General features: G+C 42.3%; 2 protein-coding genes across 2 annotated transcripts; both read left to right on the top strand.

The window, feature by feature from the left end:
* Positions 1 to 11,679: 11,679 nt before the first annotated feature.
* Positions 11,680 to 12,363, top strand: LOC101302921. Its single transcript, XM_004295782.1, has 2 exons — positions 11,680 to 11,933; positions 12,105 to 12,363. The coding sequence occupies exons 1-2, from the start codon at positions 11,680 to 11,682 to the stop codon at positions 12,361 to 12,363; spliced, it is 513 nt and encodes a 170-aa protein (XP_004295830.1).
* A 63-nt stretch (positions 12,364 to 12,426) lies between these two features.
* On the top strand, positions 12,427 to 15,335 carry LOC101302635. The gene is made up of 3 exons (XM_004295781.1): positions 12,427 to 12,661; positions 12,773 to 14,881; positions 14,938 to 15,335. The coding sequence occupies exons 1-3, from the start codon at positions 12,427 to 12,429 to the stop codon at positions 15,333 to 15,335; spliced, it is 2,742 nt and encodes a 913-aa protein (XP_004295829.1).
* Positions 15,336 to 15,803: the final 468 nt, after the last annotated feature.

Here is a 15,803-nt window from a genome sequence, read left to right as displayed (position 1 = left end):
CAGCAGCTCATACTGGGAAAAAAAACAAGGAGAAGAAAAAACGGGAGAAAAAGTTTGGGGTGTTGTCGAAATCTGTCCATAATTAGTTTATGGAGCTATATATAGGTAGTATATATGTATATATGTTAATTTTGAGTTTTATTTGAGTTGATTGATTTTGAGTTTTATTTGAGTTGATCGATTTTGAGTGTGATTGAGTTGATCGATTTTGAGTACATTGGATGTATATATATGTGTTGATCGATTTGGTTGATAATTTGATAATATATATGAAGTTGTTGTTAATAAGTAGTAGATATATATATATATATGTTAATTAATTTATAATATTGTGTTGATGGTATGAAGTTGATGATATGAGTTGATGATGATTTTGTGATGATGTTAATATATAATATTGTTATGTAATTATGAAGTATATATATGTGTTGATTAATTTGTTATTAATTAGTTGTAGTATGTAGAATATATACTAAATGAATTGAGATTTTATATATGACATGAAATTTAATTAATAATTAGCTAGCGTTATACATATATATTTTGTTATATTTTCAGGATATGGATAAGAGTTGGATTTCACTTCCAAAATGGGACAAAAGATATGGTAAAAGAGTTATGAGTTTTCTGGAATATGCACTGGCTAATGCTAGGAATACAATTTTCTATTGCCTGTGCACAAAATGTCAGTGTCGCAGCGATATGCATCGATTTGCGATTGACAAAGTATGACAACACCTGAAGAGTAAAGGGTTTTGGGAGAAGTACACATGTTGGTTATATCACGGTGAAACATTATCAGGGGGTCCGCATGATCATGGGCAATTTTCTGAGACGGGCAGTACATCCAACGATCCAACAACGGCCTTCATCAACGACATGTTTTCTTATGAGAGTGGTGTATGCGCTCAAGGACAGTATATGCCTGAGCCAGTGCAGCCCTTCCCTAGAGTTGTTAACACTGCTGGTATTGACAAGTACAACAAACTGCTTGCTTTCCAACAGACCCCTGTGTACCCCTGTTGTCAGAAAACCGTTCTTGAAAGTGTGATGGACGTAATGAAGATTAAAGTTGAGACAAAATCGACCGTAAAAGCTGTTGATGATTATCTACAGTACATTGCTTCGATGCTGCCCCATGGTCATCGTCTTCCTACCACTCATCATAAGGTCCGATGTATCCTGAAAGATCTTGGGCTTTCCTACATCAAGATCCATGCATGCAGATATGACTGCGTTCTCTTCTGGGGTAAAGATCCAGAAGGGAATGACCTTGGTGGCCTTGACGCATGTCCGGTATGTCACACTGACAGGTATAAGCTGACTCATGCAGGCAATATGAAACTTGTGAAGGTACTTCGGTATTTCCCGTTGAGGGATAGGCTGGAGCGGTTGTACATATCTTCACACACGGCCGAAGCTATGAGATGACACGTTGATAGGGAATTGCATGACGAAGATACCCTTATACACCCTGCTGACGAGGAGGCTTGGAAGCATATAGACAGGGAGTTTCCTCATTTTGCGTCAGAGGTCCGAAATGTGAGGCTCGGGCTCTCATCTGACGGGTTCAACCCTTTTGGCAACATGAGTCTTCAATACAGTGTATGGCCGGTGATTTTGGTACCGTACAACCTTCCTCCATGGATGTGCATGAAGAAGGAATACAATATGTTGAGTTTGTTGATTCTGGGGCCCGGTTATCCAAGGAAGTGTCTCGATGTGTATTTGAGACCTTTGAGAACTTAAGTTTTTGTGGGACGTTGGTCATCCCACTTATGACAAGTACATGCACGAGATGTTCTAGATGCATGTCATGGTTATTGGTACCATCAGTGATTTTCCTGCTCGTGGGATGCTGTCGGGCAACGTTGTTAGGGGATACAAGGCTTGTCCAGAGTGCCTTAGCGATGAGAGGAGCAGTAGTCATTGCAACAAGATATGCAAATTGGGTCACCGTACTCTCCTTCCATATGATCACGATGCACAGGCATTTGATGAGACTGTAGAAAACGGTGTGCCTCCCAGAAGATGGACGGGGAAAGAAATTTTAGCAGTGCTTAATGAGTACTATTTTGGGCAGCTCAGCAATCATCCCAATATTGTGGCGGCAATACCTGAAAGACCCAACATGTACAAATTTTGGACACATAAGAGCATATTCTAGGAACTCTCATACTGGAGTAAGTTGTTGATCAGGCACTACCTAGATGTGATGCACATAGAAAATAATGTTTGCGACAGTGTGGTGGGCATAGTGCTGAACTTGGAGGGGAAGACGAAAGACGGTCCTAAGGCACGCATTGATCTAAAAAAAATTCTTATAAGAAGACATCTGTGGTTGAAAGAAGGGAAGAAAAAAATGCCTCAAACTCCTTACACCGTGAAGCCTGACCAGAAGAACGTAATTTTCAAGTGGATGAGTTGTGTGAAGTATCCTTCAGGCTATGCAGGAAATATAGCCCGGTGTGTGAACTTCCGGGACAATAAGATGTATGGGTTGAAGAGTCATGACTGTCATATCCTGTTACAACGTCTCTTCCCTGTTTTCATTCGACCGTTCCTTCCCCGTCAGGTGGTGGAGCCGTCAGTAGCGTTGGCAAGATTCTTCCAGAAGTTAAGCACACGGGAAGTGAAAAAATCTAACCTCCGGGAAATGCAAGAGGACATCATTTATATCATGTGTAAATTTGCGAGGATATTTCTTCCAAATTTTTTTGACATCATGCCTCACCTGATGATCCATCTTCCCGAGCAATTGTTTGCTTACAGGTCAAGTACACTACACTTAGATGTATCCCATGGAAAGGTATGTTTTTTACACCTGAATTCCTCAATATATATACATGTTGAATAATCATAACACTTTGCAATTTGATTTATAGGAAACTTGGAGACTACAAAGATTATGTGGCTAATAAATCCGCGCCTGAATGATGTATAGCTGAAGCATATATTACGCACGAGTGCGTCACCTACATGAAGTTGTATTTAGGAGCGTTGAAGGAAACTCCGCAAACCATACCGGTAGATGTACCGAAGTTCAATCTTTCCATACTCTCCAATGATGTTGAATTTTGCCAGATTTCTACAAGTTGCAACCACATGAGCTAGTCATTGCCCACTGGTGGGTATTGATTAACTGTCCAGAAGTTGAATACTAGAAAGACATCGATCTAAATTGTCCAGACATTCAAGGTGATCTCGATTACCATAACAGAGAGTTCGTAAACTATTTTGGCGGCTGGGTACGTAATTTAATTTTTCTGTACATGTTTATGTTTATTGCATAATTATCCATATTTACAGTTGAATGGTTGGTTGCAGATGAACCATATTTAATTTGATGGTCACCCAAATTGGTTGCACGAACTAAGACTTCTAGCGATGAAGCCGATAATGTCAAGAGTTTATCTGATGTGCAAGGTGAATGACATGCAATTTATATGTGAACAGAGAGACAACAGACAGAGAACACAGAATTCTGAGGTGATGGCGCATGGTGGGCGGAATGGAGTTGACTATTACGGTGTTCTCCATTCAGTGGTGGACCTCGTTTATGGGCAAGGCATGACAGTGCACCTCTTCAAGTGTAGATGGTTTGATACTAGGCCGCAGAGCATGAAGACCGATGAGTACGGAATATTATCGGTGAACACTGCTACAAGTTCTTACGAAGATGACCCGTTCGTTTTTGCCACATCGGTAAAACAATTGTTTTATCTTGATGACCTTGCTAAGGGTGACGCGTGGAAAGTAGTCAACCTTGTGCACCCTCGAAACATTTACCGGGCGGCTACACTTGGAGAGGCCGAAGACGAGGAAGAAGATATGTTGCGTATCAAGAGCCCAGCGCAATAGGTATTCCTAACTCCTCTACCTTTCGTCTTAGTAATTTTAAAACGGGTCTTTCGGTGCGAATTCGTGATGAAGAGCCAAAGCTTATTGATGTTGATCCAAATCAAGAAACAGACAAAGACTCTGGCGATGAGGAAAGACATAGATTGCCAGAAATTAATTCTGACACCGAAGAAGACTCATCGGATGATTCCGATTACGAGCCTTAGTTTTAATTCCGATTACATTAATTTGTAATAAAAAATAATGTATAATTAACCTTTATAGTTTATATATGTTGAATTCATATTTCTGTTATTTTATATGAATTTGGTGATATATGAACAGGAAGTTAGTATGGTTTAAACCTTCTGTTTTTTTAATGTATTTTTTATACTTTAGCTGACGAAATATACCATAATTTGTCGGCTTAAACTATTTTAGCCGGCGAAATATACCATAATTCGTCGGCTTAAACCATCTTAGCAGACGAAAAATACCATAATTCGTCGGCTTAAATCATCTTAGCTGATGAAATAAGTCATAATTCGTCGGCTAAGATGAGGTTAGCCGACGAATACCCTAATATTTCGTCGGCTAAACTCTAAACTCTAAACCCTAAACCCTAAAATTTTTATATGACTTGTTGGGTCTCATCGCTTTAAAACTATTTTCAGTTGAAGGTCCGGGCAAAATACGTAATTTAGACAGTCCAATGACCTTTTCCGTGCGTTTAGGGGTTTAACTTACGGGATTGACCATCCGGATCGAGCCCTTAACCTTGTTGGATCAAGTTGAATTTATTCCCATACATGTATTTTATCATGATGGTTAGATCTGACGGTCGGATTTTCGTTTCTCAAGTTTGATCATCACAATCACAACATGCCTACTAATGTTGTATAACTTGTTTACCAATTGTTTAAGTAAATGTTCCGTTTCAAGAACAAACTAAACGTAGAACCTTCAAACGCAAAAAAGTCGTAAAATAAGATATGACCAGAATGGTGAAATACATCTACAATTGAAAAATCAAGGTATTCCAGTAAAGTCTCGGTGCCGGTAGTTGCGGTCAATGCAATTTTCCATTCTTTCTCCCTATGGGTAGCCCTAATGTCGGTGGTTATTTTCCGTAAAATTTTTATACAACTTGTTGCGTCTCATCGATTTAAAACTATTTTCAGTTAAAGGTCCGGCCAAAATACAAAATTTGGACGGTCTAATGACCTTTTCCGTGCGTTTAGTGGTTTGACTTACGGGATTGACCGTCCGGATCGAGCCCTTAACCTTGTCGGATCATGTTGAATTTTTTTCCATACATGTATTTTATCATGATGGTTAGATCTGACGGTCGGATTTCCGTTTCTCAAGTTTGATCATCACAATCACAATTTGCCCAATGTATAAAAAGTACTTTAGCCGACGAATTTCAAAGTTTTAGCCGACGAATTTTAACGTTTAGCCGACGAATTTTAAGGGTTTAGCCGACGAATTTTAAAGGTTTAGACGACGAATTTCAACATTTAGCCGACGAGTTTAGTCTTAGCCTACGAGATTTTATGGCTTTAGCCGACGAAATATTTATTTCGTCGGCTAAAGTTGTCGGGTATATCCCAGCGCTGTGCTCGACAGCCTCCCCAGTCTGAGAGACTAAACCCTAAACACCACCTCCACCTCTTCGCCCGCCTCGCTGTGACGCCGTCGCTCCACAGCCTCCACCGCCTCCTAGCGAAGCCCAATCTCCCTCTCCCGGTCTCCCTCTCCCCTCTCTCGGTCACCGCCCTCTCCCTCTCCCTCTCCCGGTCGCCCTCTGCTGCTCGCCTGCTCCGTCGGCTTGCCTGCTCCGCCTCCACACCCTCCAATCCACCACCGTTTACCTCCGTTAAGCCTAAAGTGAGTCCACTTTCTCACTTTATTTGCCTTCATTATATGAGATTTTGTTGGCAGTGGTGGCGTTTTGGTGTTTCTTGATGATTTCCGGTCGCTTGTGAATCTTTGATCTTGATTTTGGTTGTTTGATATATTGGATTACAGAGTTGAGAATTTGAAAAGTTGGATGATCGGAGGATATTGTTTTAGTTGGAATGTGTTGAATAGCAGCCGTTGTTATTGTTGTTATTGCTGTTATTGTCCAAACTTCTTAGTGTGTTTGATAAAGAGGTGATGAAGTTTGATGTCAGAAACTGGAAGGGAGACAAGAAGAATGATTAAGATATATTTTGTGTAGTTGAGTTTACTCAATATATTTATGGGGGGTTTGATTTGATTGCGGCGTTTTTGAATTTGTATAAATGCATTGCCGTTTTGTTATTGGATTAGTGCATGGTTGTGTAGTGAAATTGTCATTATTTGAGTACCTCTATTTTTTTTATATGCACGAGATGATTGTTGCATTATTGATTCCGGTGTTTAAGAACTTTATATTAGTATTATGTTATTATATTTTCAATTTTAACTTATGATATAGTAATTGAGTTATACGACCGAATGATCGGTACATTTTTTTTTTCTGATAATGATCGGCACTTTATATATGAACCCCCCTATGATAAATTTCTAGCTCTGCCATTGTTCCTCAGCCTTGATTCAAATTAATATTTTTAACAGGATGAGCGGTAATTTTAAATCGACGAAGGGTTCGAAGGGCCAAAGATCCGAATCGTCTGAGGCAACCTCTAGCAACCCTCAAACGTCGTTTTAGGGCCCCATGACAGCCAGATGAGCGACCTTTCTGGAGACGGCGCAGAGGCAGCCGGAGGTGCCCCCTTCATCGAGGCAGCGGGGTGCCCCCTTCATCGAGGCAGCGGGGTGCCCCCTTCATCGAGGCAGCGGGGTGTCCCTCATTCCTCGAGGTAGCTGTGGCCTCAGACCCAGACGGAGATGTTTGCATCCCGTATGCCTGAGATACACCGGGCGCCCACTCCGGGTCCTACTTCTTTGGATAGTGGGTCATCTAGGGTACAGATGCCGCCGCCTCATCTGTTCCTTCCGCGGATAATACTGGCCTTACCTGCAGTCGATGGCTCAAGGACGCCGATTTATCTACTGCCCCCGCCAGTGGCTCCATCAGCGACGTACCGGTTCGTGCCTTTTGCTACGCCTCTTATTTCCGCGAGGGTATCATCATCGGCGATAGAGACGGAATCCGTCGCGTCCGCCGCATAACCCTCAGGTAATGAAAGATGAATGATTTGTTTTCTTATAATTCTCTGATTTTAATAATCAATTTGGTTTATCATGTGATAGGCACCGTCGGAGCGAAGCCGGCAAAGAAGAAGAGAGGCCTCGTCACAGGGAAGGCTCTTGAGAAGATCGTCAGTATCTCAGGGAGGATCGTCATCCGTACTGACGGGGATGGCGACATAGTATAGTCGAGGACGTACTCTGGCCGTGTGGGAGCGCTCATTAGGGATAGAGTCCTTATGTTGTGATCATACTGGGGCGAGGTCCTGTAGGAGGTTAAGGACATGGTCCACAACGCGATGTCAGTGAGTTTACAAAATGCCTCAATAATATTATGTATTACATTGTTGATTTCTCGAAAAACTGAACTAATAAACAGTTAAATGCAGGTGTGGTTTGAGGTTCCCGAGCACCTGAAGAGCAGCTGGGCGGACGTTGTGCATGGGGGAAGGTACGTTGGGAAGTTAATGAAAAAACAAAATTGTATGTGATATTAATTATATTTTTAATATTTTTGTTGTATCTGTAGGTACAAGGAGTGGAAGAACGAGTTGCGGACCCACTGGACTACGCACGGGAACGCACGTTCTGGTACCCCTGTTGAGTTCCAGTACAGGGAGTACGAGTGGCGTTGGCTTCTGACATCAGAATTCAACAACCCTCGTAAACAGGTATTTAAAAATATTAATTAGTTAATTTGTCATTAAGTACGTGCGTTTTTAAATATTTTACTAATAGTTTATTTTTTTCTTTAAAGGCTGTTTCCCTAACGAACGCTCAGAACCGGCAACGCAACACAAGGAACCATCATGCCGGTTCTAGACCGTTCGCTGTCTTCATGGACGAGGCGGCCAGGGAACATTCAGAAGTCAACCGGTACGTCTATACGTATGAGAAAGCATATCCTAACGCCCAGGAGGATATTGTAAGTCATCTTATGTTTTTAAATTTTTAATTTTACTTATATATATATGTAAAAATGTTAATTAATAATTTTTTCCTATTCAATTAGGCGAAGGTGAGGGAGGCTTGTGACGAGGTGATGAGTGCTATAGTGAGGGAGACATGGCCGGACACGCAGGAGGAAGAGATGTCTGAAGCCATGTTAGGATCGACACTTCGGATCTGACGGTTGGGGCGAGGATCATGGGCACAGCCTTCCCACCGCGAGCAAACAACTTCTACTGCCGGGGTCTAGGAAAGAAGGGTGAGGGGGTCCTGAAGACCACTCCAGGATTTCAACGAAAGGCAGCCTCGACCAGCAGCAAGACCACGACCACCAGGACGACTCAGCTAGAGTCGGAAGTTCAGAGACTACGGGAACAACAAGCTGCTCAGGTTGCCTATAATGCCACGCAGGCAGCCTATGCTGCCGAGATACATGTCATCCAGCAGGCCCAGCAGCGCCAGATGTTCCACTACATGCAGGACTTTACAGCTGCCCAGCTTCAGGGACTTCCGGCTCCACCCATTCCTACGGCAATACCGCTACCCTAGCCGCCGCAACCTCCGCAGCAGCCCCCAGAAGCGGATATTAATTTAGACGATCTAGATTTTGTGTAGTTGATGAATTATATAGTTTTATGTGCTTGTTGTTGGTTATATGAAATTGTTTTGGTGTATTTTACAGCTTGCTTGAAATGGTAATTTAGAAATTTTAGGTTTTTTTTTTACTGGAATAGACTTATAGCCGACGAAATACGCCATAATTCGTCGGCTATAGTATTTTAAAATTTTTTTTTATAAGGTTTAGCCGACGAATTATGGAATGTTTCATCGGCTAAACCCTACTAAAGCTGATAAAACAGACTATCTTTCGTCGGCTTTAGTTATTTTTAATTTTTTATTACACACTTTAGCCGACGAATATCTTAAATGTTTCGTCGGCTAAAGTCTGGGAAAAAAACCGACGACATGTTTTACGTCGGCTAAACTCTGGGACTATAGCCGACGACGTCTTCTTGTTTCGTCCGCTAAAGTCATCGCCGACGACCTTTTTCCGACGAAATCTTAGCCGACGAATTAAGCTAACAGGCCGACGAAACATTTTTGTCGGCTAAAGTGCTTGTCCTAGTTGTGACATTCTTTATAAGATATTTTATGTGATATATAAATATATTTAAATTATTTAATTTCTATTTGAAGAATAATGTTGATGTAATGCTAGCTAAAATAGAGAGCATTGATGCAGCCACATTTCTAAAATGGCTAGCCAAAATAACATTTTAGCTAATTTGACTAAAATCTAACTTAAAAATGGCTAGCATTGCTAAAGATGCTCTAAGTAATATTAGTTAAGTTTTTTTTCTAAAAAAAAGTCCCTCTCTCTAGCGAGAGTTAGGGTTAGAGTGGCTGAGGAAACTTTGAGAGCGCAATTCTCCTTGTCGGCGGTCTCTGGATGCGGTGGTTGCTGAGTGTGGGGGAGTGGTTTTGCTTTCTGGTAACCTGGTACTTAGTGAAGATGGACGACATCATCTTAGGAATTTCCAAGAATCTTGCAATTGTGGATGAGGAAGAATTGAACATCGTCCAAGTCGAAGATCCGAAGGAGATTGCCTCAGGGAGATATTGGCTTGTCAGCAAACTTTTAACCAATAAGTCTTATTGCTTTGAGGCCCTCCGAAATACTCTGAAACGTATCTGGTTGGTGAAGGGAGAGGTGATAGTTTTCAAGTGGGAAGACTCGGATCGGATCTTGTTCTCTTTCGAATCTGATGAGGATAGAGGGAGGGTGTTGAGAGGAAGCCCTTGGACTTTTGACAACGCTCTAGTATTACTCGCTGCTTTTGATGGAGCAAGTAATCCCAATTCAGTTCCATTGGAGACTCAAGCGTTTTGGATTAGGGTTCGAGGTATTGAGCCTGAGTTTATAACACCAAAGCTTGCAGAGAGAATTGGTAGACAACTGGGCATCTTCTATCCCATTGGAGGTGGTTTTAGTGAAGATGGCAGTGGAAGATTCCTCCGAATAAGAGTAGGTTTGTCTGTCACAAAGCCACTTCAACGATGGTTGAAGCTCTCAATTGCTGGACGTTCTTTAACAGAGAAACTACAGCTGGAATATGAACATTTGCCTTATCTATGCTTTTTTTGTGGGAGATTAGACCATGTTAGCTCTGGCTGTGTACTCCATAAGGAGGGTGTGATCCCAGATGAGCGGTTTGGTAGATGGAAAACGCTGGCTAAGAATGTTTTTTCCATAGACCCAGTTTGTCAGGAACAGGGAAGGCGTTTTGGTTTACTTCCCAAACCAAAAGGATGGTCAATCAGCGTGTCGGAAAATGAGTTGTTTGATAGGGTCCGAACGCGAGAAGATTTTGAGAACGCTCATAGAGGTCCGGGAACGGAGATGGAAGTGGATAAACCGGCAGAGGATGCTCAGGTGGAGCCATTGGCCAAGCGCCGCCGTGCGGGACAGACAATGGTGATGGAGGTTGATCCGGGAAAATCTCAACTGAGCGATTCTCGGGATCTAATTGAGATTGATGTGCGAAAGTTGAGGGATAGATTTTCTGGAGTTAAGGGATTTGCTGTCGGTCAATCTCAACTGGGCGGGGTTCAAAAGAAGTCAAAAGAGAGTAATTCAAATTTAATAATAAATGAGGAGGGGAATGGGTTGACCGATGGAAGGACTTTTGTTGGCCCAATTAATCCTGGGGCCCAAGTCTCCAAGGTGTATCCTCAAATAGAAAAGGGCACAACCCTCTCTCATGCCCGAGACCAGTTTCTAAAGCGTGTTATAGGAGACGCAGCATTGGCACAGGCAGAGACGTCAATCCCTAACTCTAATTTGGGAAATCCAGATTCAAACTCTCCTGCTAATGTTGTAGGCAAGAATTCTGAGAAAGGTTTGTCTAGAGAAATGGGGTCTGCCAGCGATGTCAGGAAGAAAGAAAGAGGGAGTGGGAAGGGAGGAGGGGCGCAAACAGGATGCAGAGGCCATGGTCAGGTGTCCTCGATGCTGGATAAGGGGAAGGCAATTTCGACTGCAGAAGAGAAGGAGATGGCGAAAGGGACTGAGGTAGGGAAGGGAGATAAAGCTAGGAGAGGCCGCAAGGGCTTTGTTGTGGGTGGAAGGAGCCGCAGCAAGGCTACAAAATCATCCTCCTCTGCTAAATCGGTCTCGGTACGTGATGTTGCTCATGAAAAAACAGTGATGGGTTCCGATAATTGGACCCATCACAAGAAATGATAGGTGTTAGCTGGAATGTGCGGGGACTGGGGAACCCGCATAATTTCAGAGCCCTGAAGAGATTTCTTCGGGCAAAAGACCCCGATTTGGTTTTTCTGATGGAGACAAAGAAGTCGAAGGCAGAAATGACCAATATTTGCTATGATTTAGGATTTGGTGGTTGTTGTGTAGTGGGTAAGGTAGGTAGAAGTAGTGGAGGTTTGGCTATGTTTTGGAGGAAGGGTTTAGCGGTGCGACCTCTGGGATCTTTAATGGGACATATAGATGTGGAAGTACAACTTGACTCAGGACTAGTTCGTATTTCAGGGTTCTATGGTAATCCAGAGACTAGTAACAGATGGGCTTCATGGGAATTGCTACGCAGGATTGCAGCTTCGGTTGAAGGGCCTTGGATCACTTTTGGGGACTTCAATGAATTGAGAGATGCAAGTGAGAAAAAAGGTGGTTCAGACTGAATAGAGTCCCAGATGCAAAAGTTTGTCGAAGCAATTGATGATTGTGGACTCCAGGATGTGGAGGTCTCAGGTCCTTTGTTTACATGGAGAAGGGGAGATTTATTGGAATGTCTTGACAGGAGTTTGATTAACCAAGAAGCTGCTGAGATGTTTCCTCGCATTCATGAGCTGCATATTGATGTAGGAGCGTCAGACCACATACCCATTCTCATTTATTCTGATGGCTTGCCGGCTAAGAAATGCGACAAGAGGCAGGAGCATAGGAGGTTCCTTTTTTAGGGCTTTTGGACTAAGGAAGCAAATTGTGGTAAGATAATTTCAGAGAGATGGACTTGTAGAGGTGCACAAGGGGTGAAGGAAAACTTGCTCTCTGTCGCACAATCTCTAGTGCGGTGGAGTAGGGACACTATTGGTAATATTCCGAGGCAAATTAACAGGATGAATAGTGAATTGCAATCTCTGCCTTTTGATAGTACAAATAGTGAGGTGGTGGAGAGAAGAATTTCAGTAGTTGCTGAGCTACAAAAATTAATGGAGTATGAAGAACAGATGTGGAGGCAGAAATCTCGGATTGATTGGCTCAGTGAAAGGGATCAAAATACTAAGTTCTTCCACGGTTATGCAAAAGCGAGAGGTCGAAGGAATAGAGTTGGAAGAATTATGAATGCTGCCGGGGGAATGGCAAGAGACATCTAAGGGTATTAAAGAGGCTTTTATTAGTTATTTCCAGAATATTTTGCTTCAGAAGGGTGTAACCATATGGAGTTGGTTCTGGATGCTATTCCTCAGAAGATATCAGATGCTATGAACAATCGTTTATGTCAACCGTATGAAAGAGGTGAGATTGAGCAGGCTTTAAAGCAGATGGCTCTAGATAAAGCTCCAGGAGAGGATGGGTTCTCTGCGAGATTTTTCCAAGAGTACTGGTCGGTGGTGGGAGATGATGTCAGTGACTTGTGCTTGAGAGTGTTGAATGAAGGAGCTGAGTTGACTGGTATTAATCATACTTTAATCGCTTTAATCCCAAAGGTTGAAAATCAGCAACAAGTCCCTTATTTTTGACCGATAAGTTTGTGCAATGTGATTTACAAGCTAATCTCAAAAGCCATTGTGAATCGCTTGAAAGGAGTACTGCCAGATGTTATTTCTCAATTCCAAAGTGCCTTTGTCCCCGGTCGTTGCATCCATGACAATGTGATCATAGCTTTTGAGTTGATTCATTCTATCAAAACTCGACAGACTGGTGACCAGCCGCATTGTGTTCTTAAGTTGGATATTAGTAAGGCATACGATCGGGTGGAGTGGGTGTTTCTACAGGGAGTTTTGTCCAAGTTCGGGTTTGATGAGAAGCTGGTAGAGCTGATAATGCGATGTGTTCGGTCAGTGTCCTTCAGTATTCTTTGGAATGGTGAAGCAGTGGGGTTGATTGATCCATCCAGGGGTCTAAGACAAGGCGATCCTCTTTCGCCTTATTTGTTCCAAATGGTGTCAGAAGGTCTTACTGGTTTATTACAAAAAGCTGATCAAGAGGGAATGATCCATGGGGTTAAAGCAGCTGTCGATGCGCCAATTATTTCTCACATGTTATTCGCTGATGACAGCTTGCTTTTCGGTAGAGCTGAAATACATGAGGCAATTCATGTCAAGCAGTGTCTATTACTTTATGAGAGTGCTGCTGGGCAAAAAATTAATTTCCAGAAATCTGCAATTGCTTTTGGTCCGGGACTAGATGATCAGACAAAGCTGGAAATAACTCAGATGTTAGGAGTGCCAATGGTGGACTGTCATGAGAAGTATTTGGGACTCCCAACCATAGCTGGTAGAAACAAGAAAGGTATGTTCAAGAGAATTAATGAGAGACTGGACTTTCATTTACAGGGATGGCAGTCGAAGTTACTTTCTAAAGCTGGAAAATTTGTGCTGGTAAAGGCAGTTGCACAAGCTATTCCTACATACTCTATGTCAGTTTTCAAGCTTCCCAAGGGTGTTTGTTGTAAGTTTCAATCCAAGGTGGCGAAGTTTTGGTGGGGCAAAAAAGGGAATAAGAGGGGTATTCATTGGTGCAAATGGGATCTGTTATGCCGTAATAAGAAGGAAGGTGGACTGGGGTTCAGAGATTTGGAGGGTTTTAACCAAGCCCTATTAGCAAAGACAGTTTGGAGAATTGTGTTACATCCAGACTCGATAATTAACAGAGTGCTTCATGCTAAATATGTACGCAACGGTGATTGGGCAGCTGCAGGAGTGCGGGTAAAGCCTTCCTTTGTCTGGCAGGGATTGGTATGGGGGAAAGATCTTCTGTGTGTTGGTATAAGGTGGAGGATAGGTTCTGGAGACCTAGTTAAAATTTGGGGAGATAAATGGCTTGCAACTCCTTGGTCCTTTAAGGTAGTAACTCCTTGCTTTATGGATCCAAATGCAAGGGTCAGCCAGCTTATGAGCCAACCAGGTATGTGGGATATGAATTTTATCAAGCAACATTTTCTTCCTGTTGATGTGGAAAAAATATTAACTGTTCCTTTATGTGATGGGAATGGAGGGAATGTTGCTGTATGGCACTTTCGTGATGATGGACGGTTCTCTGTTAAATCTGGATATTGGTTTGGGATGGAAATGAAGAGGTTAGAGAAGGGATCGAGTAGTGGTAGTGGGCATGTTAATTCAAACTCCATTAATATTTGGAGTCTCATCTGGGACCTATTAGTTCCCAATAAAGTCAAGTTGTTCTTATGGAGAACTTGCCATGCCTTTCTACCTTGTGTTGAGTGCTTGTTTAAGCGCAAGATCTGTTCTCATAGTGGCTGTGGGAGACATGGGGAAGGAGAGGAAACGGTGGTTCATAGTTTGTGGTGTTGTCGTGTGGCTAAAAAAGTGTGGAAATGTACATTCTGGAGAGGGGTGTCTAAAAGTTGGCAGATTTCTAGCTTTGCTGATTTATTTGGCTTGGTAGCTATGGAGGGGAATATCAAAAATACTGAATTGTTTGCTCTTATTTGCTGGTGGTTATGGAAGGACAGAAATGAGGTCTTTCATGGGAAAAAAGGCCTTGAGCCTAGGCAGATTGTGGAGAAATGCTTGGAGTGGCAATGTGAATTTTCTGGAGTAATGTTGAGAAGGAAAAATCTTCAGATGGGAGGGGGTAATGGTGCTGAAGTGCAGCAAAGTCATGGAGAGAGGTGGGGAGAACTAGTACGCATGAGCAGGCTGCCAAATTGTACTTTGATGGTGCTTGTGATAATAATACAAATATTGTTGGTATTGGCGCTGTAGTGTTAAGTGATAATGGGGAGCTGATGGGAGCCATTTCTGTGCCTATGGAAGCTGTTCTCAAACCCCACATCATCGAAGCTTTAGCACTTTGGCATGGGATGAAATTGTGTAGACAAATGGGGGTATCAAAGTTGGTGATTGCAGGAGATGCGGTCAATGTGATCAATGCAATTGGTAGGAATGTACTTGATTTGAGCGATATTGGAGGAATTATGGATGCAGTTCGTAGGATGAAGGCAGAGTTTGAATGGGTGTCCTGGAAACATGTGCGTAAGCGCCAAAACGGGATTGCTCACACTCTTGCTCGACATGCTTTGAAGATGGTCCAGTCTATGTTTTGTTATGATTCAGGGCCCCCATGGCTCCATGAAGTTATTGTTGCTCATAGTAGAAGCTAGTCTTGGGTTTCTTTTCTTTTTTGAGAAGCCTTTTGATGTTATTGATGTTTGGCAGTCTGGTTCAATAAAGTATTTTTTCAATACAAAAAAAAAAAATGCTCTAAGTATATAAATTTGGGGTGTGCTAGTTTAAATAATTAATATTTTGAACTAAAATTAAGTCACAAAGTAAGGTTTCTTCAAAATCTAGGGTGAGTTGTAGCTTACCGTAACCCATACGTAGATACACCGATGTTCAAAAAATGAATTATATGACTGCGAGTTCTTGGAATGCGCGCGCCACCCTGTTTAAGCTATCATTGGAGCTTAAAAGCTTCAATAGACTGCAGGCTAACTAATTAATCAAATAAGTTTCTTTGGGCAAATTCAATTGTACGTTGTCTGATATGTCACACCTTTCGCGCGCTGACTTCTCATACAGACCCTCCACCAGATATGTTAATCAACTGATGAACTAATCTAATCTAT

The sequence above is a fragment of the Fragaria vesca genome, linkage group LG3, assembly GCF_000184155.1.
Source record: "Fragaria vesca subsp. vesca linkage group LG3, FraVesHawaii_1.0, whole genome shotgun sequence".
In the NCBI taxonomy this organism is placed as follows: domain Eukaryota; kingdom Viridiplantae; phylum Streptophyta; class Magnoliopsida; order Rosales; family Rosaceae; genus Fragaria; species Fragaria vesca.
This window is presented reverse-complemented; position numbering and strand designations above follow the sequence as displayed.